The sequence below is a fragment of the Aspergillus undulatus genome (genome assembly GCF_047715775.1).
Source record: "Aspergillus undulatus strain CBS 261.88 unplaced genomic scaffold BDV17scaffold_12, whole genome shotgun sequence".
Taxonomy (NCBI): domain Eukaryota; kingdom Fungi; phylum Ascomycota; class Eurotiomycetes; order Eurotiales; family Aspergillaceae; genus Aspergillus; species Aspergillus undulatus.
Window position 1 is genome coordinate 24 of NW_027396616.1, and position 26,516 is coordinate 26,539.

The 26,516-nt window shown below is 50.7% G+C and overlaps 8 protein-coding genes across 8 annotated transcripts; 2 read left to right on the top strand and 6 right to left on the bottom strand.

Moving 5' to 3' along the window:
• Positions 1–1,068: 1,068 nt before the first annotated feature.
• Positions 1,069–2,583, bottom strand: BDV17DRAFT_297402 (putative transcription initiation factor subunit (TAF30); the record flags this gene model as incomplete). The annotated part of the gene is made up of 6 exons (XM_073763486.1): positions 2,038–2,583; positions 1,869–1,998; positions 1,597–1,742; positions 1,397–1,537; positions 1,220–1,340; positions 1,069–1,157 (listed from the first exon to the last, which is right to left on the bottom strand). The coding sequence occupies exons 1-6, from the start codon at positions 2,056–2,058 to the stop codon at positions 1,069–1,071; spliced, it is 648 nt and encodes a 215-aa protein (XP_073617636.1). The 5' UTR covers positions 2,059–2,583.
• A 360-nt stretch (positions 2,584–2,943) lies between these two features.
• BDV17DRAFT_257478 (Ran GTPase-binding protein YRB1) lies at positions 2,944–4,545 on the bottom strand. Its single transcript, XM_073757202.1, has 5 exons — positions 4,385–4,545; positions 4,030–4,326; positions 3,640–3,898; positions 3,458–3,586; positions 2,944–3,402 (listed from the first exon to the last, which is right to left on the bottom strand). The coding sequence occupies exons 2-5, from the start codon at positions 4,303–4,305 to the stop codon at positions 3,335–3,337; spliced, it is 732 nt and encodes a 243-aa protein (XP_073617637.1). The 5' UTR covers positions 4,306–4,326; positions 4,385–4,545; the 3' UTR covers positions 2,944–3,334.
• A 31-nt stretch (positions 4,546–4,576) lies between these two features.
• On the bottom strand, positions 4,577–7,696 carry BDV17DRAFT_26186 (uncharacterized protein). Its single transcript, XM_073757704.1, has one exon. It carries the CDS (start codon positions 7,357–7,359, stop codon positions 4,837–4,839), a length of 2,523 nt encoding a protein of 840 aa, XP_073617638.1. The 5' UTR covers positions 7,360–7,696; the 3' UTR covers positions 4,577–4,836.
• Positions 7,697–8,699: 1,003 nt separating this feature from the next.
• BDV17DRAFT_26170 (glycosyltransferase family 15 protein) lies at positions 8,700–10,539 on the bottom strand. The gene is made up of 5 exons (XM_073757675.1): positions 10,158–10,539; positions 9,689–10,090; positions 9,551–9,637; positions 9,106–9,502; positions 8,700–9,047 (listed from the first exon to the last, which is right to left on the bottom strand). The coding sequence occupies exons 1-5, from the start codon at positions 10,427–10,429 to the stop codon at positions 8,706–8,708; spliced, it is 1,500 nt and encodes a 499-aa protein (XP_073617639.1). The 5' UTR covers positions 10,430–10,539; the 3' UTR covers positions 8,700–8,705.
• A 1,393-nt stretch (positions 10,540–11,932) lies between these two features.
• Positions 11,933–14,973, bottom strand: BDV17DRAFT_297406 (uncharacterized protein; the record flags this gene model as incomplete). Its single annotated transcript, XM_073763487.1, has 8 exons — positions 14,596–14,973; positions 14,278–14,543; positions 14,097–14,228; positions 13,507–14,051; positions 13,167–13,440; positions 12,923–13,114; positions 12,686–12,833; positions 11,933–12,611 (listed from the first exon to the last, which is right to left on the bottom strand). Exons 1-8 carry the CDS (start codon positions 14,646–14,648, stop codon positions 11,933–11,935), a joined length of 2,289 nt encoding a protein of 762 aa, XP_073617640.1. The 5' UTR covers positions 14,649–14,973.
• An 853-nt stretch (positions 14,974–15,826) lies between these two features.
• BDV17DRAFT_280454 (Aldehyde/histidinol dehydrogenase) lies at positions 15,827–19,740 on the top strand (the record flags this gene model as incomplete). Its single annotated transcript, XM_073759882.1, has 3 exons — positions 15,827–17,297; positions 18,210–19,551; positions 19,617–19,740. 3 exons carry the CDS (start codon positions 15,827–15,829, stop codon positions 19,738–19,740), a joined length of 2,937 nt encoding a protein of 978 aa, XP_073617641.1.
• Positions 19,741–21,144: 1,404 nt separating this feature from the next.
• On the top strand, positions 21,145–23,202 carry samB (MYND-type zinc finger protein MUB1). Its single transcript, XM_073757797.1, has one exon. It carries the CDS (start codon positions 21,292–21,294, stop codon positions 23,044–23,046), a length of 1,755 nt encoding a protein of 584 aa, XP_073617642.1. The 5' UTR covers positions 21,145–21,291; the 3' UTR covers positions 23,047–23,202.
• A 593-nt stretch (positions 23,203–23,795) lies between these two features.
• Positions 23,796–25,236, bottom strand: BDV17DRAFT_289241 (putative oxidoreductase, 2OG-Fe(II) oxygenase family; the record flags this gene model as incomplete). The annotated part of the gene is made up of 6 exons (XM_073761619.1): positions 23,796–24,476; positions 24,527–24,680; positions 24,762–24,778; positions 24,835–24,891; positions 24,941–25,000; positions 25,057–25,236. The coding sequence occupies 6 exons, from the start codon at positions 25,234–25,236 to the stop codon at positions 23,796–23,798; spliced, it is 1,149 nt and encodes a 382-aa protein (XP_073617643.1).
• Between the last annotated feature and the right edge of the window lie 1,280 nt (positions 25,237–26,516).

Genomic DNA, 26,516 nt, shown 5'->3' on the forward strand with positions numbered 1-26,516 from the left:
TGCCAAGACTATTAAGTAAGCAGATTTGTCCCGCACGAGAAAAAAGTTGACCTCAGGTCACCTGCAACCACCTCTTTTCTTATGTACTTAATACATCTCGATTCCCGATACTTTGGAGCCTTGTTCTACTGGACTTAAGGCGGTTGGAATGTTAGGCTTATGCTTATGCTACATTGACCGTATTTATTAATTAGCATCTGATATTCACTAAGCTTTCTTGAAGGGACAAAGAAAAAGAACCCTTTACAAGGAAACCTTAGCGCCAGGAGCCGAGAATCGGCTGTTCCTTCCCCTCAAACCTCACCCGGGGCGTTGTACCGCTCCTTAAAAATCAGGTAATTATGCTTTCCTAGGCACCTGACCTAGGTCAGCTGCATACACTTCGCATTCGAAAACTACGGGAAGGCGCGATGGGTACCTGACACAGTCGGGTCCTTCCTTCCCTTTGTTTTCCTGTTTACATGGGCACCTTCCTTCCTAGCTCAAGCTCGGATATATCTCGCTTTGGGCAAGTGCGATGGAGAGCCACCTTTTATCTTTGGAACCTGGACGGCAGGGTAGGCCTCCTTTGTTCCCGTCCGCGATCCGTCTGTCTTTCGTATGTAGGGAGGGAGGATGGTATTGCTCACCGCTACATGCTATGGCCTTTACCCCAGTTTGTGTCTGGTGGTTACCGAGTGCTTGGATAGAGTCCTGAAATTGGGGTTTACATTTTACGCCAGAATATTTAGCTTAAGTATGGTAGGGTCTGTCAAACAGAAAAAGGAAAGGCAAACGCGATGAGGAAGACAACCATGTAAGAAAGCCTAGTTCGAATTAGAGATTTAAAACTTAAATAAACGTATGATTGGAACCCTCGTTTTGTGATAAAACGCAAGATGCAAAAAAGAAGGATACGGAGCAGGATCAATAAGTAGTTAATGATATAGAGTAAGAAAGGTACTAGCAGGTCACGCCGACATGGAAGGATTTCGAGATCGAGATAGAAGTAAGAGCAGAGCAGAGCAGTGATGAGAAAGTTAGTGGAAGTGCAAGAACCCGGCAAAGACAATCCAATCACAATCATAATCACAGAGCACCTTTCTCCTGTGTGAACTCCCAGAGCATTTTGATGAGGGAGTCTGGTAGGGTATAGAGGTCGACGTGGAATTCTCCCTCTGGTCCATGAGTTAGTGTCTGTCTTGTCTTTCCTGATACGAATTGGGATTGGGATACTGACGCTCAACATCATTCTTGGTGTACGAATCGGGGGCCTTGTTATCGTGTACCATCTGGACTACTTGCAGGAGATCGTCTTCTCCGAGTCGCTGGAGGCCGTCGGCTAGTTTATCCATGTCGACCTGGGAGGATAGGATTAGTATCTCCCCTTCTGCTCCTCACTTCAGGTGGAACTTACGCCCTTGTCTGTCCGCTTCTTCTTCTTGGATCCCTCTTCTCCTCCTGCGGAACGCTTCGACTTGACCCCGTTCTCATCGCCCGGAACAGGTCCTGACTCCCGGAGCGCGGCCAACAGAGCTGGCTTGGGGTTCTTGAATGTCTGCAAACGAGCATTAGCACGTGTCCATCAGAAAGTCAGTAAGCAGAGCTGAGACTCACAATGACATGCTTGGACTCATATCGCGACTGCGCAAAGTTGAGATCATGTGCAATGGTATGTTCTTTGTCTGCGGCAGTGAAGCCAATTGTCATATCAAATTCACCCCATCCTTCCTCTTGGATCCGGAAAGGGGGGTTCTTGAAAGCTATTATCCTTGATTAGTCGCCCACTCGACAATTGTAGTGGCATTTGCCGCCACAGCTCGCATCTCGAGACCGTAATTGAAGCGAACCAGGAAATGAATACGAGGTTGACAATCAGGAATACGCACTCTGAGTTGCTCTGTTCCCGAAGGAAGGATGTAAATGGTAGGTCACCTTGTCGAAAAGGTTCGCTGGCACCTGCTCCCCATGCTCGTTGAGGAGAAACACCTCAATTGACCATGACCGGAGCGGAAATCCCTCGACGCCGGAGTCGCGGTTTCTTTAAAGCGCAAGAACCGTTAGCTCAAGTCTGACCATAAGATATCCAAGTCTCCCGAGTAATAGCTAGGACGCGAGTCGGTGTCACGAGGACATGCGCGGTCATCAAGGGCCTACGCGCACAAGCCCTTGACCACGCGACAGCAACTTGAACAGTGTATCTGGGAATGCAAGACGAGGAGATACGATAGAGAGAAGGTATGGGTTCGAGTCGAGGGCATCCTTGATGCGGAGCTAGAGACGGAGGTGGGCTGATAGGAACGTACATGATGTGCTGCTCTGTAACGAGCTTCACGCTCCTCTTAACCTATACGCAGCAAAACTCGTCAGTTATTAAAGTGCGAAAGATGCAATGTCAAGCTATTGTAGACCAGAGCCGGCCATGCCAGGTCGTGGACCGGCCTAAACCTGGGGCTGGGACTGAGATGGGGCAAGGGCAAGGTCAAGGGCGAAAGACTCACGTCGGGCATGATGACAGTGAACTCGAAGTGACGCGCGCGCAGTATTCAGGAAGAAGTATAAATGCGAAACCTTCTGTCAGTTCTTGACTGAGCGAGAAGCTGTGTGGAAGTGCAAGTTCCTAGGGCGAAGTATCGCTGGCGGAGTGAAAAGCTGGCGGCCGAAAGTTCCAGCAACTCCGCTGAGCTAGGGGAGTAGAACCCTGCGAAGTAGAGATGTTTGCTGAAGTGGCGGAGAGACGCGGAATTGAAATTGATGATGGAAGCGTATTGAGGAGGTGTGAGGCGTGGTTGTCGGCGCGTGAGGGGAGGCAGAGAGTCGTAGAGTCGTAGAGTCGAGAATGGGCGGAGAGCCAAACATCCGAAGGTTTGAGGCTTTCAAGCCTTCCCCACTACAGACTACATTCACAGAGCACAGCAGCCACATCTTTACGAGTAATGAATTCTATACACAGTTTCATACTACTGATTGATCGCAGTTTGCTCATATTTTTATTTATGTTAGATGAATACCTGGGGAGTCTATCTACTGTAAAATCGTTGGTCCATCCCCCACTGGTAACAAAGACCGTCATTGACGGCACCGAGAACCTCATCAAGCCCGGATCATGCCAATCTCGGCTCATTGAAAACCATTAGCAGAATACTTGCTCTGCTTCCTCATCATGCGTACATCGTGTAGGGGATAGGAGGGGTAAGTGGGAATCGAATAGGAATCGTGTTAGGGGCGAAAGGGGAATATCGAGTCAACGAGGACTTCATTAAACTCGGTGTAATAAAGGGTAGAAGTATGGTATGCGTTAAGAATATGCCTCCACATAGTCAAGAATCATAGAGAACCGGCGAGAACAGGTAGTCTACTGCTTGAGGAGCTTCTCGTTCTCCTCTCTAGCCTCCTCAAAGGCGGTCTTGAACAGGTTGGCGTCTAATAGTTGTTAGCATGTTGAGGTTTCCTTTTGAGCCAAGATATAATAACATACTCTCACTGTTGGCAAACCGGATAGCCAGGGTGCAAGCCTCAGGCTCACCCTCACTAACATCCGCAGCCGCATTCCAGACCCAGCTACGGTCGCTACCAACGTTGGGGCTCAACTTCATGTCGGGGACAACTAAAGACTGATCAGCATTTTAAATTTTTGATAGATATCACAAGGACACTTACTGTAGTGGTTGGCGCAGACCTTCAGGGTCTTGTCACGGCGCATCACCAGACGAGTCTTGCCGTTCTCCTTGTGCTTCAGCAGCCTAACGTCACCGGTACCACGCTCCTTCCATTCCTTGCTATCACGGTCGAAGCGGAACAGCTTGGCGCGCATCTTGAAGGTCTGCTCCTCAAGTTCTTCGTTGGTCTTGGTCTCGACGGTCTCTGTAAGGCGGATAACGGGCTCGAAGTGGACATCAGGAGATTCAGGGGCCTCTTCCTGTAAGTAGGCAGAAAGGTTAGTCACTGTTAAAAAGTATAGTATATCGCCGACTTCACCCCTGAAAGCACGCGACTCCAAAGTCCCATTGATAATAGGTTAGATAAGGCATTTATATGGTAGACACTCACCTCATCATCACCCTTCTGGGCCTTAGAAGAGCCAGAGGGCTCGTCTACCTCCTCGGTCTCCTCCTTCTTCTCCTTCTTCGGTCCGCCACCAAACATGGAGAAGACGCTGTCGGATGTCTTAGCAGCGGCATCCTTCACCGTCTCGGTAGCAGTCTCAGCGGCAGTCGCAGCGGCATCCTTGACCTCCTCCGTCTTTGATGTCTCAGTGGTGGTCTCTTCGGGCTTGGACTCAGGAGCCGTGGCGGGGTCGGGCTTCTTCTCGGCGACGTCAGACATGGTGGAAATGTGTTTTGTTTTCTGTGTAGTATTTGGGTGAGCTGGGAGTGTTCCGGCGTGAGAATAATATAGGATTTACCTGAAGATGGAAAAGTCTTTAAAAGAGGTTCTATGGAGTGATAGAAAGATAGGAGGGGAAAATGTTTGGCGGGCACCTGTGTTTTTGGGATCTGAAGTGGGGGAGATGGGCTTGTGAGGCTGTGGCAATAACGCTAGTCCCAGTCGAGTTCTTTCATCCACTCAACAAACTTACGAAATATCTACTCTTTTGTGTTTTTGGACTTGACTCTCCCGTCATGGAGAATAATTGCTTCATTGTTACATAAGACGTGTCTCTCAGAAAATCCTTGGACCCTTCCTTGCAGGTCCCATACGCATGAACCAAACCAACACCAAGCCTAGCACAAAAAGTAATAGTAAAAGAATAACGCATGTACAAGACTATTAATATCAGAGATACAGGATCTGCAGAGCCAAGTGGTGAGTAGGACCAATCGCCCTCCTGGTAGCTCTAACCAAATATCTACATCCCTAAGAAGTATTCCCTTTCATCAAACGCCTCGCTCTCTTATGCGCTTTGTCCAGGGTTTTCGATTTTCGAACGTTTACGACGTGCTCTCGCATTGCGTCAGCGCTGAGGCGTCGGGCACCGGCGCTAATTCTGCTCCATGTGCTGCTCGCAACCTGTTTCGCCTCGTTGTTCACCTTTCTCGTTTGGCCTTGTAGCACAGAGGCAGCGGATAGAAAAGGCTGCACAGCGGTGCGATGAAAAACTTCGGAAAGCTGCTTAGACGTCGAGGAAATGGCTTCACGTGCGCCAAGGTTAACATGAAGGGTGTCCGGCCGGATGAGGCTCGCTTTCTGTCGAAGAAGATGTGTTCGTTTCACGACATCCCCAACGAGGATCTGGACCTCAGTGGACACTCTATCATAGACTTCTGACAGTCCCGTTTGTGCCGTGCTCATGTCCCGGACAAGCTCGGATGTAATAGTTCGCGCGGCGCGTTTCCAGTTCGCTATCTTTAGCCACGGCGTTCCCAAGTCTAAAGACACAACTTGTTTGAACGCAGGCTTGTCGGCGGTTATGGTAACGTTGACTAGACCGTACGCCTCGCCTCGTTCTAATCTGAGTGAGTAAACTCCTTCAAAGAGCCTAGAAAGCTCATATTGGAGTGGCTGCTCGCGACGATGAACTTGGACGTCGAATTTTGGCGACTTCCTTGCGCCTGACGTGGTTGGCGGCTTGATCACCAAATGGCAGTCACCGACTACCTGTATCTCGTAGTCTTCAGATGGCTTGGATGGTTCGATTTTCGATCTCGCTCCCGCCATCAGACTCTGGAGTTGGGATAGACTGTTGGGCTGATTCCACGAAACTTGAACATCCCGAGTGGTAGCAGAAAGCAATGGTACATGTGTTTGCTTCAAATCCGCCGTTGGGAGGACACTGGTAGTATGAACGCTAGAAACGGGGAAGATTTGGCTGGAAGGAACTGACCGAGCAAAGAAACTAGAAACGAAGATAGCAGTGGCTCTCAAAGCCAAATGTCCAAAGGTGAGGGATGCAAGAGAAATGATGGTGACCATGATAAGACGTAAAATAAAAGCCAACTCGGTATCATTATTCAGGTAGGGCAGAGGTAGGACCTTGCGAGTGAGATTCTTGAAATTGAAGGCCGGGGCCTTCGGAACATCGACTGTGGCCTCTGCAGTAGACTTGAAATGCTTTCTGGGGTAAATGCTTGTTAACGAGGCCAAATTCTTGTTTAGCTGGCCTGGAGTGATGCTCTCAAACGTGCTCAGGTCGATGGGATATCGCTTCAGGACTGTCGTCTTCCCAGTAGAAGAATGGCGAGATTCGAGACACATGTGAAGACTATGGTGGTTCACGGGAATTAATTCCCTGGACATCTTCCAGAGTGGTTTCTCTGAGATGACCATTGCTGGTACACCATGTCTCTCCATGAACATACGGGCCAGCCTTTGTGTGTCCATAGCTGTCTGGTTGTCGAGAGAGGACAGGAAGGTGATGGCCATATCAGGCAGTGTCCATTCAGTAGATGATGAGATACCGTATTCACTTCCTGTCCAGAGCGACGTGCATGCAGGTCGATTCTTGAACTTCAGGTTGATTGTCCTGGGCCTATCAATGTGAGATTCCGAGGTGGCCTCAAGACATTCGTCGACAATTAGTTGGAAATGGATCGGAAGAAGTTCCGCAAAGTTAGGAACAGCGCCAGCGCCGAATGAGGTGGGAACCACATGGTACCTTGAGGACTCGGTTGAGCTGCTTTCGAATCCGCTGGACGTGCTTGAGACTAGGACATCGCCGAGCTTATCGAGGATGATGCTACGAAACTCGGAGCTTCCAATGTACAGGACACGAAACGGCTTATCAGTGGTGATACTCTTCTTTGTTATCGTTTGTTGAACGGTGGCCATCAGAGTCGAATCGTGCAAATGGGCAGCGATATTATCTCCCAGCTCAGCAAGCTCAGGGCCGTCGATCAACCGAACTGTATGTTTGAGTTGTACCCTTTCAACCTCAGGCCACTTGTCTGGCTCAATGAACTCGATAGACTTGGTGGACTGGCGAAAGGCGGTTTGAGTCGTGAGGTTACTATCATCAATGGAGAATTCTCCATGAGAAAACAGAGGATGCAGGTTTCGAGACTCGGATATGTCACTCCTAGACTCGTAGCCTTCGTTATCAACACCCTCCTCCTCATAGTTCTCGTCCATCTCATCATGACTGCTATATTGATCGTCGAGGCTTGCCACATCATCCGGGCCACTCGGATCGATTAGAGATCCAAGGTCGGTCTGTTCAGAGGGAGCTCCATCTTCGGAGTGTGCGTCGGATGCACTCAGTGTAGCCCAGCTCTCGCTGAGAGACTGTCGCGGCTCGTCCATTGACGTCATATTGATTGGTCTAGAGCGAGACAGCCACTCCTCAACTGAGCCACTCAAGGGAGGCAAGGTCGGGTATTGTAAATGTGAAGTGCTTGAGACGATGTGTAGACGCCTGGAGGGTCCCTCAGAAGAGTCAGTCATATCGCCAGAGAGTATATGCCATGGACGGAGATCAGGTCAAAGCGGGTCAACTATGGAGCAGCGCGGAGCGGAGAGCTTCGGGGTCGAACACCAAGGTCGACAACTTAGCTCACAAACGACACTGAAAACAAGAGAGAAGCGGCGAAAGAGTACGCCTGGACACGGAAAGGAGGTGATTATATCTTAGGCTTTTGAACTGTAAGCTTCGCAGGACGGGCTCAGCCTAATAGGCAGATGCCCGATGACAACCTTGCTAGGCGGCTGTTGGATTGGATGTGGGGGGAGGGGAGGTTGCCGGGCGGAAGAGGAGTCAGGTGCTTCGGGCCAACAGTGAAAATAGAAAGAGAGACTCGCCTCCTAGTCCGGAAGTACAGGGTAGTCGGTGTCTTTGTCCGTCAGCTTCGGAGTGCTCTTTGATTTCAGGGGCACTGGTGCAGATGAAGAAAGAATGGAAAATAATAGAGAAGTATGCAGGAAGGACGGAGAGCGTGAGATAAGCAGTCACTTGCTGCAGCTGAGGTGCTCACCCAACGCGGGGCACATGACGAAGCATGTGGTGATTTGTGGTCGGAACTCACGGCCACTGTGAAGGGCTCGAACTGTAATAAGTCGAGTTATTCCTCCGGGAAGCCTCTTGACTTTCCAGGGACCCTGGTATTCCAGTGAATGTGCACATCATGATTCCGGTCGAGCCCCCAGCGTCGGCAGAATAATTATACTTCTGACTTCACATTCACAGCTACCATTCATGTATCCGTAGTCATCTAGTAGATGAAGGCTACGGTTGTTCTCACTGAACAAGACAATAGATGATTGAGTTATTGCTAAAGTCATCAATGATAGTTACCTTAGTTTACTGTGCCCAGAACTCAATAAGGTTGAGGCTGGGCAACAAGTCCCCGAAGCAGATTCCTGTGCAAGCACCCAACTAGACCCTGCATCTATCTTTGTATATCCAAAATCGGGTGGCTTCGATGGGCAATAGAGCTGAGTCGTTCAGAGTCGGCCCACACTGTTTGATGTGATAACGTCCTCGACCAGTACATGTCCCACAAAGTTGAAATAGTCGACGACGATTAAAGACGAATGAGGTCTCCAGATAGAACATCATACAAAGCACGCTAGATGACTTGTCGATATTGATGATAATGGCCACGCCATCTTCGAGAGAAGAAGTCGTCAGATCCGTAAAAACGCCGTCCGCAATTCCACAGCCAACGCAACAAGTAGGCTCAAGCAAGAAAAAAAACTCCAAGGATGATCCGAGCAATGGCCATAGCCGAGAAAGTAGGTACGGAAACGGAGACGTGAAGATTATACAACGAATATTATAAAAGAAGCCGTGTCTATGGAGATGCCCATCCTCCTGCAACGTCCACCCATTCTGCGAGACAACTACCTTGTTTGCCTTCGACATCCACAATATCTGTATCACACCTGCACCTGCAGCCAACACCATTCTCCTTAACGGGATCAGGAGTAGCCCAGTACTCGTCCTCTTCGATCCGCTCCTTCTCATCTAGTGTGGTGGTTTCAAGGTAAGGAATACGCGGTAGTTGTCGGGCGGGGGCATTCGCAGGGCAATGCTGGATTGTGGTGTGCCGATAGCCAAAGTCTCGGAAGTAGTGAATGTCAGCGGGGGATAGAAGGACACCGGCGGCGAGCGAGTGGATGGGTGCATCACCCCACTGGAACGGAAACGTCAACCAAATGAATTAGCTAGCACGCGGAGGAACAGAAACTTACTCTCTCCATCCAGAAACCACCGCTCCTGTCCATCATTTCAAAGAACTCCTCATACTCTTTGCTTCGGAAGAAATCCAAGCGCGCAATCTCAAAGTTACTCCAGAAATGGCACATATTATAGCTTTCACCCTCCATAGTCTCAGGATCGATTTCATTCCGTTCACCGGGCTCGGTAATGAGAATTTCTTCGGGCAGAGTCTCTGGTGGCTGCTCTTCGGGGTTCGGTTCCTCACGGGGTTCCAAGAACATCTCCCACAACCCTTGTGACTTGATATTCTTCTTCCGTTTGTAAGCAGAAGCATAACGGAAAATGTTCGGGACGGTTTCGCGAAGTTCCTTAACAGCAATGGTGAATCCGTATGTCTTGTTGGCTTCAGCCATCTTGATGAATGGGTCACTATTCAATTGTAAGCAACGCTCAACCGCGAGTATAAGGGTATCTTACTAAGTGATGTCACAAAAGTAAGTGATCTCGGGCTCCAACCGCCAGTACCATTCGTATTTCATGAGCAGAGGGTGCTTGTAAAAGAATCTGGGAAAGATTAGCATCCACAGAACCAGGCGACAACGAAGTTTAACTCACCCAGAGTAGAACCGGCACATGTGGTGATAACTCTCCATACCTCCATACATGATTGCGGCATCTCCTTGTTTCCTAATACCTTCTTTGGCAACCTCGTGGTCGACCCAGCTGGGGTAACCCCACATCGACTCATCAATTTTTCCGAACTCTACAGGGGCGCTCGTGTAATTCTTGACAGTATTCATGAAGTTTTCGTCGAATTCGGCGTCGTTCAAAAAGACGTAAGGATATCGATACCAGCGGTTGAAGTGTCGTTCAATCGATTTCATGGACTGGACGACACCATCTATTTCTTTATTTCTCGCGAGCACGACAAACGCAGCATTTGCTCGAGGGCCGTCCGTCCTCTCGACGGGAAGACAGCCAGTCGCAAACACCTTGTCGTATTTTTCACTTATTTTTCTATGAAACAAAAGGGGTTAGTCACATAATGGACGCGGACTGCGAATTCTGCTGGTCTGGAACTAACCTTATCGACGGCGGCGTGCCGGCGGGTATTAGGATGCCCCCGGGGGATGAGGGGTGTCGAACGAAAAGTAGCAGAATCAAAACTATTACAATGCATGGAAATAATAAAACAAACCCCAGCGGTATGGAAATCGTAGAGTTGCCCTTCAACCGTATTCTGCGCCTGAAAAACGCAAATCTCGAGGATTTGTGGCCTTTTTCATAGGACGAGTCATCAATAGGTAGACTCGGCGTTGAGGGCAACCATTTTCGAACTCGCTGAACGAGCCCCATGGATGCAAGAGAGCCCAGGCGGCTTCCGCTCGCGCGAGCGATATCAAATTCCAATGGACACAGGAGGGCAAAAGCCCAAAGTTGGGGATGTGTCAAGACCAAACCGCAAGACTTAGAAAGATTCCACCTCAAGTCGGATCGGCCGCACGCGAGCAACGGGATCGTGGCGGAGCAAGTCGGCAGCGAGCTAGTTGGTCGATATCAACAGTGACAGCAAAGTGATGATGAATATTGACAGACGAAGAGAGAAGGAAAAGGGATTCGGTGCGAAAAAAACAGATGAACGAGCGGCTGGAGGGAATCCTCCTTTCTTCGCACTTTTCCTTCAGCTGAGCGAGCAGAGACGGATAACACGTGCGTTGAGAGCAGTGCAAGCGGAAATGGTTCTGCGTGAGGTCGAATAATCGAAGGAATTCGGCCGAGTCATCAATCGTGATGAGTAGACGGTGAAGCCAGGTCGAAGCCGAGAAGCTGCGAGACGTCCGACAGATGAAGGCTGGACGGTGGTAGGTTGTGGCCACGGGGGTCGAACTTACTACTGCCAAGCCCCTAGTAAGGAGAAACCAGGGTAAATTACGCGTGACTAATCACAGAACTTAAAGTTAACTAATAGGCACCTGCAAATGCAACCTTTTATGTGCATAAATAAGATCAACATCAGATCTGCCCTCAGTCTCTAAACGAAGTCTGGACTTTATAGATACCCCAACATGCGAGCGATACCAAAGTCTCATCAATCTGATTTGATTTGGTGTGGGAATTCTCGAAACCCTTTCCCGAACCCTGAAGCTTAACAACACGTTGTCATTAAGCTGAGCTGCTAAGGAAAACCCTGCATTGGACCTCAACGAGGCCCCTGACCCGCCTATCTAACAGTCAAATTACCAGTCAATGGCTGGACGCATCTGCCGCTAGTCGTCTCCTCGGGCAATCGCATTTATGAGCCCCCTTTGATTTTCTTTCTCAACCTAGGAAAATCGAGTCGTTCTTGCACAACTCGCAAGACATCCCGTATTAAATATTTCCCATCATCCCCAGATCCGGGGTATGTTCTTATTTTGGGGGCTTGTGGGTTAGGTAGGGGCTCTAGGGGGTTGGGAACGGCCGAAAAGTCCAAGCATGCTCTATCACAAAACACCTGCAGCTGAAGGTAGTCTAGTACTGATACAGATGGCAGCATCTGAAATGTGGTCCGGAGTTCTGCCCCACGGCCCGAGAAACTGATGTCTTACCTTGTTTCAGGAGTGTGGTTGAGTATCGAAATCACGAGAAGAGGTTATTGACAGAGGCCGTACACAACTATTAAGCTCTCGATCTCAAAGCCCTATCAGAGGAAAAAATTCATTTCACCAGGTTTCACAGTACCAAGGACCACTATGTGAGAAATTGTTGAGCTTCAAGGACTCGGACCAGAACAGGAACTATTTATGGCAACGTGGTCCTGGCGCCCGCGGTAAGGGCTGGATTCAGGGTTGACAGCCAAGGATAACCCTGAGATGTCTCTCACGTGACTTTGTATTCATCAACCACCCCCTTCCACGAATATGACGGACTCGGATCTAGAACATTATTGCTTTCCGCCCCGCCAATCTGGTCGATAATGGACAGGAACTCATATGATGAGATTCCTATCTCGCTGAGGAGCTCGGCACTGTTCGCTAGGTGTGGAAGCGAGGGGGAGATTGGGGTGTGAAGCGGATTGTATGCTTGGGTGTGGGCGTCCAGCCCTGCGCCAGGACCTATTGTGGGGTTCATCGCTGTTTCGGCCGTGGAGATGTTTGACGTTTCGTGCATATGCGGATGTTGTACTTGAGCTCGATGATTGTCTAGCTCATGCTCACTCGCCGCGCCGACATAATTCTGACCATGGCCATAACTATGACTATCCGGCGTAGTCAGCGTCAAAGCCTGCATCCCCGAACTTTCAATCCTAACCGCCAACTCGCGGAAGAGACTTTCCAAATGTGATAGTTCGGTCTTCCGCGCTGCGGCGAGCATGTTTCCTTTTGACACCATTTCGTCGAGAATTGAATGGGCTTCTTGGCTCCAGTTGGAACTAGATGGACAATGCCCATGACTGCTGGTGGTGGTGCCGTCTGTTGAGCGCGGAAAGAGCGTGGTTGCCATCATTAGGTGAAGGGCGGCGCGTAGGTTACTTCCATTTCGAAAGGGAGGAAGACTTCTATATGCATCGCGAAAAAGAAAAATCAGTCCATGGCTCACTTCGTAGCCTAAAAAGGCATCTGATCGGATAACGTACCAAGGAGGCTGTTTTCATCGGCCATTATTTGCAACGTCTTGAGGGCTGACTTGATCCCCGTTGAGATGAGAGCCTTTGTTGGGGCTAGGAAGCTTTGCCAGCTGTGCCAGTCGTCGGCCTGGTTCCCTGATCTTTCCAGACGTTCTTTGAGGACAGATAAGAGGAGAGGTCTGGTTGCTACGACCACACACTTTGATGTATATAATCAGTCGAGGTCGGTCATGGCGAAAGACTGGTCACTTGTCTTACTTGGTGATATAGTAGCGTGATATATCGAGTGCCCTTTGGCATTGTCTCTACCGAGTTCGACGTCTCTGGGTGAACGATCTCCTCGATCTCGCGGGCGTAGGTTGTCATCGCCTGCAATAAGGTTCGTGCTTTTTCAAGGAAGGTTCCTAGTTTTGTTTTCTCATTCTTGTAGATTGCTAACGCAAAAGCAACGTCAGGACTGCTTCGTCGAGGGCAGGAGCAACTTACAAGTCAAGATAGATGAGAATAAATATGACAGCTTTACATGCAGACTCAAGGTGGCGTCATGTCGTGAGCCTGTGCTGACAGGCTTAAGCAAAGTGGTAATATCACTATCTTGAGTGGTCATATGCAAGCCCAGAGAGGATGAAACATGCCGGTCCATCACGTAAAGTGTCCACCATAGGTTTTGACAGCGAGCCACGGTGTCCACGCCCAGCTCGTTTTCGGGAAGTTCCGTGTGCAGACCGTCTAGTTGTGCAATCCGATTAGCTTGGCCGATCTGTCTATGGTCAAATTTTGAACAGCTCATGGTAATGGAAGGTAAGGGGCTTCGGAAGGGTCGTACATATACGTGCGCTGACTCCCTATGGTCAATGGAGTAGAGGTATAGCCCAGCTAGGGCGAGGACTTCGACCGCTAGGAGACCATCGGTCCAGAGGTTGGTGTAGTCAGGCATAAGAGACATAGCGCGTAGAAAAAACTTGGAGCCAGGAGGATCTCTACTATTCCGAGAGCGGAGGAGGAATGCATGACCGAACGCAAGAACCAGCAGAAAGTGCACAAACCAAAGACGGTTCTCGGTGGCCTTTTGCAGGGAATTGCCGGAGTAGAACTCATGTAAGCGAGCTGTGAATGAAGCTTCGTCAAAGAATCGATAGTGCTGGTCGAGATGGTGTTTGACCGTGTTGAACAGGTATAGAGCGTCGTCGACCGAAGGTAGTCCGTTGATGTCAGGAGGTTCCTCAATCGGAGCTGGTCTCCAGCGCAGTGGATATACTTCCTTGTCTAACGAGCTTGGGATCCTATACGGTGATTCCAGATGGAGGTTCTCGGCCATCATAATCGAGAGCCGAGTAGTGAGAGACCATAGTGATGTCGGGCCCAGCCAGACTAGCTCGGTTAGCGCTGCGTAAATTTGTATCCATGAGAACATACTCCAGCCACTTTTGCCTTTGTAAAGGCCATTTACTGTTCTTGATGGCAGAGTAAACGGGTTGGTCCAGCCACTGTGTTCCTGATCGAGCGGCTGGTATGGAGGTAACTCTTCCTGTCGTGGTCTTCGGCTCACTGTATTGCCATCAGCCAGATCGCTAGTCAGTTGATCACTTCTTCCTACCAGGATGTTCTGTGTCAGCGCCAATCGCGGACCCAAAAGCGACATCGGCAGACCGCTTCGATCCAGGCGAGGGCTGCTGTTGCTGAGAGACTTGCTGAGGGACTTGTTCATGGCCTTTTGATTGTTCAATCAATTTCCGGAGATATCGCTCATCAACCAAAACTTTGTGAGAGTCTGTAAATTGGCATTCAATTGCCCGTCGCTGGCAATTGGCACATGGCTCCGTGCCAGAACACTTGATTTTGCTTTGCCTACAAGCAATACATCTGGCACAGTCCGTGTCAACAACGAGCGAGTTACAGAAGAGTAGATACTCACACGTTTGAAGTCCGTTTCGGCTTGTACGGCTCAGGCTGGGCCTGTGCTGCCATCTGGTCTGTCTGCAGTGGGCCGTGGTACAGCAAAGATGACACCGTCCATGTCGAAGAGATCTTCAGCGTTGTAGTAGACTCATCCCCGTGGCCAACACCCCGCACTACCGAAAGTGCTGGTCCGTGGTTACCCCGACTCCAACGAATTGGAAGCTCCACCGGGGTGAGATGACGAAGAAACTCAGGTAGTCATTGGGGCGAAGCTCTAGTCTACACCTACAGTCTACATCTGGGGGAGATTCCGGCGCCACCCAAGACAAATAAGGAACAGCCATGTCCGTGGGGTTCTTCCTTCCTTGAAGGAAACAAGTGTCATTCGGATTCTTTCTCCTCTCTAAAGTCCAACAAGGAACCGCCACCCGCACATATCGGTAGTCAAACCCGTGGTGATAGGCACCAAACAGGAGAGCTGACGAGTGTTTGGACTTTGGAGACTCGGAGAGAAGCCGATCATGGTTTCCACAATTCGGGTTCCGCAACCGAAGCGAGGTGGATGTCTTGCACGTGACGTCCCGAGATGCGGGATACGCAGCATCAGCCCGAGATCCTTTCGATCGAAGCTGGGAAGTCACGGCCGGCCATAGGCCGGGATCCCCGACATCGATAGATCGCAGTCTGAGCACCTGGGGACGTCACCGCGGCATATGGAGTATGCGGAGGAGTATGCAAGCTGTAGAGTTGCAGACACTCCGAGTCCGCTGGGCGGCCACGGGGGTCCACGGTTCCACGAGCGACGTTCCTGTTACGTACTGGCTAGCACCTGACTTCGCTTGGTCGGAATTCAAGCATCGCCATCCTGGCTTGGGTCTCTTAACTCTCTTGGCATGCTTAGTTGTCCGTCTACTTGGTGATTTTCCGGCGTGAGGCGCTGCAGATGACTATTCCGTTGAGGATTCGTGCCCGAGGTCCCTCGATCCGCGATCATTGGAATCCACCTCATTACATAGAGATATTCACCCTTGCCTCTGGAGCACGCAACGCACTACTCCCAAAGAGGGCAATATCTGGAGAGATGGAACCCTAGGATGGGATGAATCTCACCATAAAGACCAGAGGTCAAGGAATGTGACATTCAGTCCATCGCTCTCGTCTCCTTGGTTCTGGTGTGCACTTTGTGGTCATATACTCGCTGCAACCCAAGAAAGCCTGCAGCATCGCCGAGCATTGGCTGCTTCAACATGACAGAGCATCAAGAGAAGCATATGCAAGATCCGGCCTCTGCCGTTCCTGAATCTCTTGCAAGTGACATGGGGGCACTATCTTGGAACGGTCATGATGACCCTAAAAACCCCTACAACTGGCCGGTTTCACGGCAATGGGCTCTGACATGCCTCGCCGCATTTGCAACCTTCCTCACGATGATGAACGGAACTATCATCACAGTTGGACACTTCGATATCGCGGAACAATTTAATGTTAGCGAGACAGCATTCCCCAATACCTATTGGCCTGTTACGACATGGGCATCTGGCGGTGCATGCTCTGCTCTTTTCATCCTTCCTCTTACAGAGGACTTTGGAACCCGACCGGTCTTTCTCACAACATATTTTATATTCCTTTGTTTCCTCATCCCCCAAGCCATCGCCCAAAACTTTGCAACGTTGGTGGTTACCCGCTTTTTTGCTGGCGGCTGTGCTGCCATCTTGGCTAATACGGCTGCCGCGGTTGCTGGGAATGTGTGGAACAGCGAATGGTCCAGATCAATTCCTGTTAGTCTCTATATCGTTGGCTATATGGCCGGCAGCAGTATGGGCCCGGTGATGGGAGCTGCAATATTTCAGTTTTTGGGATGGAGGTGGATCAGCTATATGCAGCTCATCTGGTTCGGAGCGCTGTTTCCAGTCTATTACTTCTTCTTCTACGAGTCACGCGGCGACGTGATCCTCGCACGGCAAGCCCGCAAGGAACGCAAAGGTTCTGGCGCAGAGAAAAAGACCAGTCACTCATCCACATTGAGCCTTCAGAATCTCATCGTCAGCTCAACAAGACCCATGATTCTCTTCTGTACCGAGCCCGTCCTCTTCGTGTCAACACTGTGGTCCGCCTTCACAGTCGGAACACTCTTTCTCTTCACCCAATCCGTTGAACAAGTCTTCATGGGACTCTACGGCTGGACGGTCACCCAAACCGGCTACGTCCAAGCTGCTATCGTCATAGGCGAATGCATCGGCTGGGCGTTATGCTTCGTCTCCCGAAAGCTCTACTTTGCATCTGCCTCTCGCAACACTGAAACACCTGGCTCACCTATCCCAGAAGCTCGACTTTACATGGCCGTCCTCGGTGGCCTCTTCGGTATCTCCGGCGGCATGTTCACCTACGCTTGGACTTCATACAGTCACATCCCCTGGATCGCGCTTGCAATCAGCCTGGCCATGGTCGGGGTCGGTAGTGTGCTCGTTGTCACTGGAGTCTCCGACTACGTCGTCGACGCATACAGCGAGTACGCCGGCAGCGCGATCGGGGCTGTAGCTACAGGCGAGAACATATTTAGTGCTTTCCTGCCCCTGGCTACGATGAGCATGTATAATAATCTACGGTTTCAGTGGGCGAGTACATTGCTCGCGTTTATCTCGTTAGTGCTCTCGCTTGTGCCGACGGCGATGTTCGTTTGGGGGAGGGAGGTAAGGGTTAGGAGTCCGTTTATGACTGGTTTGGTGGGAAAGAAGAATACCGAGGCGGTCTAACATCTGATCAACACGCTGGCACTTCAAGCTGTGGATCATGTATTGGTTTCTACGGTGTGGCAAAGTGCATATATACAAACGCATGGGCTAAAAGAACTAGATAGGCTCTATCACCCCCAGGGAGCGACAGCCCTTGGACCGTAGTCAATAGCCCAACGAAAAAAAATTACTTCAATCAATCATTATATAACTCTGCGAGATTAGTAAGAAGGCAGTAGCGAAATCATCCGTAGTCATAGATTTTATAAATAACTACAACCCTTAACCCCGCTACTAGTAATGTCCGCCAAACCATTCAAATCGCTTGAATTATTTGCTAGTCTAGTCTTCTTCTACCCCAAAGCAGCTTCGCTACTATTCTACCTACTATACTCCTTATTCTCAAGGAGGCAACTAAGACTGATTTGAATGAAGGACCAAACTAGGGTATTCCTTCAAGGTTCTTAACCCCAGCAGACCCGTCGGGTTTGGAAGCCGCAGCCGAACTGGGGCCATCGGGTTCGCGCTGGCCAACCTATCTTATCTACTTGTACTACAGACTGAAGAAGCTAGGTATGGGATTCCGAGCTCCAATCCAAGCTCCAAGGTTGCGCCCTCGGCCCGGGTGAGTACGTATGTGATTGTTGGTTCTGGATTGCTTGGGTCTGCATGGAGGGGTAAGGCAATTGGAGATGGAGAGGTAGCTGGAGGTCTGGTTGGGATACTTATAGGTTCTTTAATGGAAGGATCGAGGTTTGTTCTTTACATTCAGGCTTAACCGCTATTATCACTATTTTACCTACCTCACTCTCGTTGTTAATTTCCACGATAAATCTACGGATCCTCCCTACGAAACGCATTCCACTCAATATGGCCGCATTCGCGACGACCCTGAAAGACCCCAGCCTCTTCATCGAAAAGTCCTACATTGACGGGCAATGGGTCTCATCGAGATCAAACAAGACCTTCAACGTCTACAACCCCGCAACCGAAGAACTCATCGGTACCGCCCCGGAATCAAACACAGACGACATCAATGCCGCGATTCAGGCAGCTGCAAATGCATTCCCGACATGGCGCGCGCAATCGGGTCGCCAGCGCGGGCGGATCCTCCGCAAGCTCTTCGACCTCATTGTTGAGAATAAAGAGGATATTGGGACGATCATCACAGCAGAGAACGGGAAGGCGACGGGGGATGCACAGGGTGAAGCGCTCTTCGCTGCTTCGTTCTTTGAGTGGTTCTCTGAAGAAGCGCCGAGGATTTACGGCGATGTCATTCCCCATAGCAACCCGACGAGCCGGACACAGGTGCTGAAAGAGCCCATTGGTGTTGCTGGATTGATCACGCCGTGGAACTTCCCCATAGCAATGGGGGCAAGAAAGGTGGCTGCTGCTTTGGCGGCGGGGTGTACTGTTGTCATGAAGTCGGATGGGCTGACGCCGTTTGCGTCGAATGTCCTGGTCGTGCTTGCTGAGCGCGCGGGTGTGCCAAAGGGTGTCTTGAACGTTGTGACTGCGCTTGAAAACACCCCAGCATTAGGATTAGCACTCTGCGAGTCTGACATTGTGAAAAAGATCTCATTCACTGGTTCAACGCGCGTTGGAAAACTGCTCATGCAACAGTCTAGCAGTACGCTGAAGAAGCTGAGTCTGGAACTTGGTGGGAATGCTCCGTTCATTGTCTTCGACGACGCTGATCTCGAGACCGCTGTTACTGCCGCTATTGGTAGCAAGTTCAAGCTGACTGGCCAGACCTGCGTGTGTGCGAACCGGTTCTTCGTGCAGGAGGGTATCTATGACAAGTTCAGCAAGCGACTTGTCGAGGAAGTGAAGAAGTGCCAGGTCGGCAATGGACAGAATGCTGGCGTGACACACGGTCCCCTGACCAACGGTGTGGCCAAGACACAGGAGCACGTCCAGGACGCGGTTAGCAAGAAGGCTACTGTGCTACTCGGCGGCAGCAGCTTGCCGTCGGTTGGCAAGAACTTCCACGAGCTAACCATACTTGGAGACGTTGACGACTCGATGAAGGTTGCCAGCGAAGAGACCTTTGGCCCCCTTGCAGCACTGGCCAAGTTCAAAACAGAAGACGAGGTCGTTCGCCGTGCCAACAGCGTCGAGGTCGGTCTGGCATCGTACCTTATCACGAGCGACTTGGGGAAGGCGCACCGTGTCTCTGAGAGATTGGAGTTCGGCATGGTTGCCATCAACACTGGTGTAATTTCAGACTCTGCTGCTCCGTGTGTTTCCCCCTATATTGCACCTATTTTCCGAATATTATAGTCAATCATACTAACTTTGGCAGGTTCGGAGGTGTCAAGCACTCCGGTATGGGCCGTGAGGGCAGCAAATATGGCATCGAGGACTATGTGAACATAAAAATGATCGTGACTGGCGGTATCAACACGGTATACTCAGCCAACTTGTAGATGCCGAGGCGTTTGTTGAGCTAGATTGCACGAGGCGTTTCCAAAGCATCCATCATCGATAGAACCATGTATATGAAAAATGATAATGATTTTCCTCTGTTCAAAGTCAAGTTTCTCGACAATCGCCTGGTTGCGAATCATCCCTGGCAACACGACCGCCATGGCGCTTGGAAGCAAGTTTGTGCTCGACGATGGTCGAAGATGACACTGGACAAGATCGAAGTGTAGTTAGCATGCACGAGTAGACCACTCGAGTCTACTTTTAGCTTTCAGGGTCTGGGCTTAGTGTTTGTTAGTATGAAGAATAATATGCATAGTCAGAGTGCCCGGCGCTTATCCCCTATTTTTAGTGACACTCCACGATCGAACAAAGAATGAGAATCATGAAACACATCGATCTTCCGATCTGTGACGCTACTGGCCGAGAAGAAAATCCTGTGACAAAATAAACATCGCAAGGCTGACTGCACGTTGGATCCCGGCGTCTCCTCTAACACGCAAGTGGGTCCTGGGGGATCAGGAAGTCTGGTTGAGGCGGCTACGGCAAGGTTAGTCGCGCGTAGGTAATAAGGTACGTTACGAGAGGGCAGGTCCATCCGCGGGCCATTGGTGGTTTCTAATCATAGCACTGGGCGGATGTGCGGCGAGCAACCTTGGAAGACATGGCATGGGTCGCATGGCGATGGTTTGGTATGATTCTCATTGGAGCGTGTCTTTTGAGATTAGGTTGTTTTGGTAAGGAGATGAGACTAACTATTGTTGACTATGAACAACGGAGAGGAACAGACAGGAAAGAAACTGAAGAACGTAGAGAGGAGGAGTAGCGAAATGACTCGGGAAAGGCGTGAGGATCGCGATAAGCACAATGTGGCCTGTGACAGCGACATAATGGAATTATGAAGGGCAGATCAGTAGACTGACTCTGCCGATTGCAGACTGCGACTGCGAGGCAAGAGGCCGGTGGCGGGACGATACTGCCTGACGGACTCCTGAGGCAAGGCCCGGTTTGCCTCCAGCCAGGACAGATTCTGACCAATTCACCATCAGCCTAATCAGAAGGTTTCTCTTGCTTTCTGCGCCTAATTCCCTTATTCATTCTTCAGACTATCGTCCCCCTTGTCAACAAGGTACTCTCGTTTGACGCTGTTGCTCTCCGTCCTCCCTCCCTCCATCCCGGCCACCGCCCAGCAGACTGACGGACTCTACGGATTAGTCGTCTTGGCTGCCACTCTCCGACTCTCCCTTTATCTCTCCTCATCGTCCAACAAGCATCTCTTCCATCTCAAGCTTGTCCATCGTCGCTCGAGGACCCTCCGCGGCCAGCCTTTCTCTCCCCTGGATACCCTATGTCTCTGAAATAATCTCCTTTTGTTCCACCCCGTCCCTCTTTCCCCTTTGTACATCCTCTCTTTCCGTCTGTACAGCGACGAGTTTTCGGTCTCACTATAGGGGTTATAGCCCATCGAACGGCCCATCGACGAGCATCATCCCCTCTGCCTTCATCTCAAGTCGGTTATCATCCGCCGATACAGCGGTTTTCCATCGACCATCATGCGCGAGGTCAACTTCAGCATCCCCAATGTCAACAAGGCCTCGGTCAACATCACCACCACCCTCTACGACCGGCGGGCCTTGGACTGCACATCGACGCTGCCTCTCATCAACTCCCTTAACCACCTAGCCTACCTCACAACTTCATCAGCTAGGATTCGTGATATCCTCACCGTCGATGGCGGCATCGAGCGACTGGTTTGCATCCTCAAGGAGGGCCGCAGTAATAACCTAATGGAGATGTGGAAGTGGAGCCTTGCCTTCCAGTGCGTGGTGAACATTGGAGTACGAGGCTCGGAAAATGTCAGGACCAGAGTCGTCGAAGCAGACATGGTACCTGTGATTGCAACTATCCTGGATAACTATATCAAAGTAATCGACAAAGTGCGCGCCCGATCGGATTCGGAAGCTCAACGACACAAACACCTGCATCTCCATCACAAGCCCGCTCCTGCGCCAAGCGATAACACAACCCGCTCATCATTTTCAGAGAGCTCTAACAATGAGCAACGCACCTCTCGCCGCCAACCCCCTCCTACCCACATCGAGATTCCCCCTTTTTTCCATGATACCCGTGCGGTTGACTCGAATGCTACGGACGTCACTTCCTCGCCTCGTGCACCGATGACTTCTCCTCCCGAACGAAGCAACTTTGGCCAGGATGCACACGCTCATAGGTCTCATGCAACTCACCGTCACAGAGCGATTCAGCCATTGGCCACAGCCATCCCTTCGATGGACAGTGCTGATGGTTTCGGATTGCGCCCCGTGCGTGACGCTGAGCGACTTCCCAGCATGCTTCCTGCCATATTCAACGGGCTCGCCTCACAACCGGATTCTCCTACAACTCCCAACGACGCTAGACACATTCGAAGCCATGCACCAACAACTCAACGCCCGACTCTGAGTCAGCAGCAATCAGCCTCCGGAGAGTCAGATGATGCTAATGGCGAGGACGCCGTTATGGGAGACGATGCAGTTTCAGGGCAAGCAGCCGAACCTATCGTTGGTGTACAGAACGCCATGGATATTGATGACGATGGCGATAGGCAAGCCATGATTGACAGCGTTTCCGAATCCCACGATTTGACAGTAACAGACACCTCAGAAGGGCAAGAGGCGGAGACTTTTAACATTACTCATCGTTCCGCCGTTGACGGGAGTATCATCAACAATGACAACACACAGGCTGTTAACAACGCCAACTCTCCTCCAATTGTTCCCAGTCCTTACTCTCTCTACTTCCGCGACCGTACCACCACTGCCTCTCAAAACCTCTTGAACACAATGCCGCGCGAAGAGGACGTTTTGATGTCGCTTCAGCTCTTGGCTTACGTCTCCAAATACTGCAACCTTCGCGCTTATTTCCAGAACTCTCATCTAGTGCCCAGGCTCAAGGTCGACCGAGAGCTTCAAATGCTAGACGAGGGAACCTCACCGATTGAGCCCATGGAAGAAGATGATGAGTATTTGCTTCCCGACGATGTGAACATCTTCCCCCTGGTGGAGAAGTTTACCGCTCGTCATCATTCCAAGGACATGTCGTACTGGGCGTGCGTTGTGATGCGGAATCTCTGTCGCAAGGACGAATCCCGAGGTGGCATCCGGCAATGCGCGTACTACAAGTGCGGCAAATGGGAAGAATTTACACGACAGTTCGCCAAATGCCGCCGCTGTCGTCGCACCAAATACTGCAGCAAGGACTGCCAGAAAGCAGCGTGGCTCTACCACCGACACTGGTGCGCCACGCCATGACCGGATGAATCTTCTTTCTAATTCTCAATGCATACCGGCTTGCATAGCGTCCGCCTATTGTCGCTCTTCTTTTACTCATTTCATGCCTTTTTTTTCCCATTCTTCTACTTCTTACAGGGGTTTATATTTTACCCGTGCATGACATTTTGGGACTGGCCGTGTTCCCATTTATTCGAGAGAGATACCTTTTGTATGTCATTTTTTGCAAACGCTATTCTCTTTGCATTTCTCAATTCCCTTCTCAGGGCCCCTTTTTCATTTAAGATGAGTTCTTCAGCCCGTCTCTTACTCATACGAATTCCCCCTAGCGGTCATGAACTTGCGACGTCATTTCCAACCATCTGTCCTACATATCTTATTTCCCTTTTTGTTACATTCGCAGGCCCTCCTTGCCAGTACAGGTTTAATCCACCGTTGCCCTAACGTCGGACGATTCTCCTTTGTCAGTGTCATCAAGCATTTCTCATCAACTTCAACATTACCCAAGACTTCCGACGTTTCATTTTTGGCTGGTTTTTTGTATGGCCTTTTTGTGTTTTGGTCGATATTCTCCCATTGGCTATACTCGTTGGTCTTTTTGTCCTTCCGTGGAACCTTGCGCCCTGTCAGAAGGCAGCTCTTGCCTATTGCATTGAATGGTCGTTTGCATGCATATTCTAGCACTGCAAATCACATACAGTGAGTCTTGTTAAAATAGCCTTCCATAGTCGCAACTCAAGTAGGTGTCTGCCTAACCATGGTCCATAACTCTACACAGCAGTTTCCTCCCCCTTCCTAAAGTCATATGTGGCATTCAACCTCAACATCAAATGCTCCACTGCCGTGAGCGCCCTCTTCCCAGGCTCAAGGTTGCCCGCTCCTCCTCCAAATCCCACCTTCTCTTCCTCCAACTGGCCCGCGTCCTTCCCCTCCCGATAAGCCTTAACCATCTCACTCGGGACAGGCACCAACTCCGTCTTATCAAGCGGATGGCAAAAATAAACAATACTATACCGATCCTGTGAAGCATTTCCCGTCCTCTCCGACGCCGGAAAAACAACCCTGTGCACAGTCGACTTGAGCAATCCATCCGTCCAGTAAGAGAGCAAATCACCGATGTTCACGAGGATAGGCGGGAATGCGAATTCACCAGCATCGCCGTCACCGTTACCGTCCTGGCTGTCGTGTTTGGAGTTGAACTTCCCCGGCTCAACAGGGACAGGCGCCCATCCGCCCTCCGGCGTCCGAATCTCCAACCCGGGCTGCCCAGGTCTCTGGAATAGAAGCGTGATGCTCCCGTAGTCGGAGTGTGCGCCGGCACGCACATCAACGGCGTGGTCGTAGGTTGCTGTTGCTGGCGCCGAGATAGATGGGTAGTATAGGTAGCGCAGGATGCAGCCTGTTGAGCCCTGGGTTGGGTCGTGTGCGGTTGTGAAGAAGGAAGGTGAGACCTTGATGGAAGTTAACTTGCAGTGGTCGTGATAAAGTGTGGAATGCCTACTTTGAGTCCTAGGGCGAGGAGGCTCAAGATGCGCGCACAGGTCTTGTTGCAGAGTTCTGCGAAGTGCCTGATTTCGGGCTCGTGGGGGGCTAGAGATGGTGGGAGGGGCTGTTGAGCTTTTCCTGCTTGGTTGAATTCGCCGAAGTTGAACACTCTGTATGTCGAGGCGGTGCTTCGTTACTTTTGTTCCGGTATATAGAGTGCTAGAAAAGGGATCATATATGCAAGTGCTCACTCTTTAAAATCACCAATCTATTCAGGATCAGCTATACTTGCTTCCGAATGGTATCAGGCAAGAGAAATTATACTGACCCGCTGATGTTCAGGATCCAGAGTCTCAGAGTGCATGCACACCAGCCGCGGTTCTAGACAGACGTCAATGCTATCGTTTGATAAGGGTGAACATGAACGAACATTGGACTGGATCCGACAGGGTTCCTTCTCCTCTACGGGTGATGCGAAGAAGCTTTTGGACTGGGGAAGATGTCAGTACCCTAGATATTGATCACCTAGTTATTCTCAGTGCTCACCCGTTCAAATGCCTTTCGTACATCGTCAGCGGCGAAATCGGTTCCTTTGCTGTCTACATACAGGAAGCCGTACTTCGTGGCAGCCCCTAACATAGCTTTACCCACGAGGGGGTCCTTGGGGTCAGAGATGTCGAGGATGGGTAGCTTTATTGGGGGTCCGGCGGCAGCGGATTCAGCCATGGTGTGTGGTGCTTCACTGGTTAATCGTAGTGCCTTGTTAAGAAGTGGGCGATTGTATAGAGTGGATGCGGGGAGCCCCAAGTTATATATATCTTGGAGCATATTTCGGTATCAGCAGCGTTATCTCGGTGGCCCCACCAATTTTGTATTCAGCTTCACATCATCATCAGTCATTAGCTCAGAATTGCAGATTGGAAGATTGTTTGACAATTGCTTCACCATTAGAATCGTGGTGCGCAAGACATACATACAAGCGGTGGATCCCGTGATTGGGTCGGCCTTGACCTGGAACCGACGAGTTCGTTGTCGCGTCATTCATTTATTTCACGAGCCTCGAGCTTCGAACCTCGTCCTCGACCCTGGAACCTCACCCTTCTCCTCCTCGCTTTCTATTTCCTCTCCTCTTCCACCTCCAGCTGAGGGACCTCTTCTATCACCCCGCCTGGCTCTCCTGCCTGCTATCGGCACCCGCATCGTAAACTGTACCTGATCAGCCCCATCTTGAAGAATGCCGAGTAAGTGTCCCCCGCGAAGCTCTCCAATTGCCCAATTCCCCAAGTGGACCACACTCACTCCGATTGTTTGTGCTTAATAGTCCGCCCGTTGGACGACTGGATCGCCAGCTCTGCCAGTACCCGCACCTTGTCGTCGCTCCCCCTCTCCGCCCTCAAAGGGGCAGTCGTCGGTATCGATGCGTCGCACTACATCTCTCAACACCTCCTCCACCCCTCCTCCCGCGAGCCGCTTCTAATCGCGCTCGGAGGATTTCCATTCGCGCTGAGGAGCAACATCGAGAAGGAGCTACAGGTTTTCAAGGACTTGGGCGTGGCCTGTGTCTTTGTCTTCAACGGTCTGGACTTTGGAAAAAAGAATCAACGACCTCACGTGCACCACGAGACTGTTCGGGCTTTCGAGAACGCCTGGGAGCTATATGATCAGCAGCAGGCCGACCAGGTTGTTGAGGCGTTCAGTAGCGTTGGTATGGTTATCGGGTCCTAGCTCGCTCGCCGGGAGATGCTGACGGACTGTTGCTTTTTAGGCACTCCTCGACCGGAATCGCTCTACCGCTTCCTCCAGCGCATTCTCGTTCAGAATGGCATTGACTACATTGTAGCGCCCTACAGCGCCGCCGCACAGGTGATCATAATCCTTTGCACTTGCTCCACAGCCTAGCATGTGCCATTCTGACAAATCTACCCCGTACAGCTCGCCCATCTCAACGATGGCCCGAATTCCGTGATCGATGCCATTTGGGGACCATCGGAGGTCCTACTGTTCGA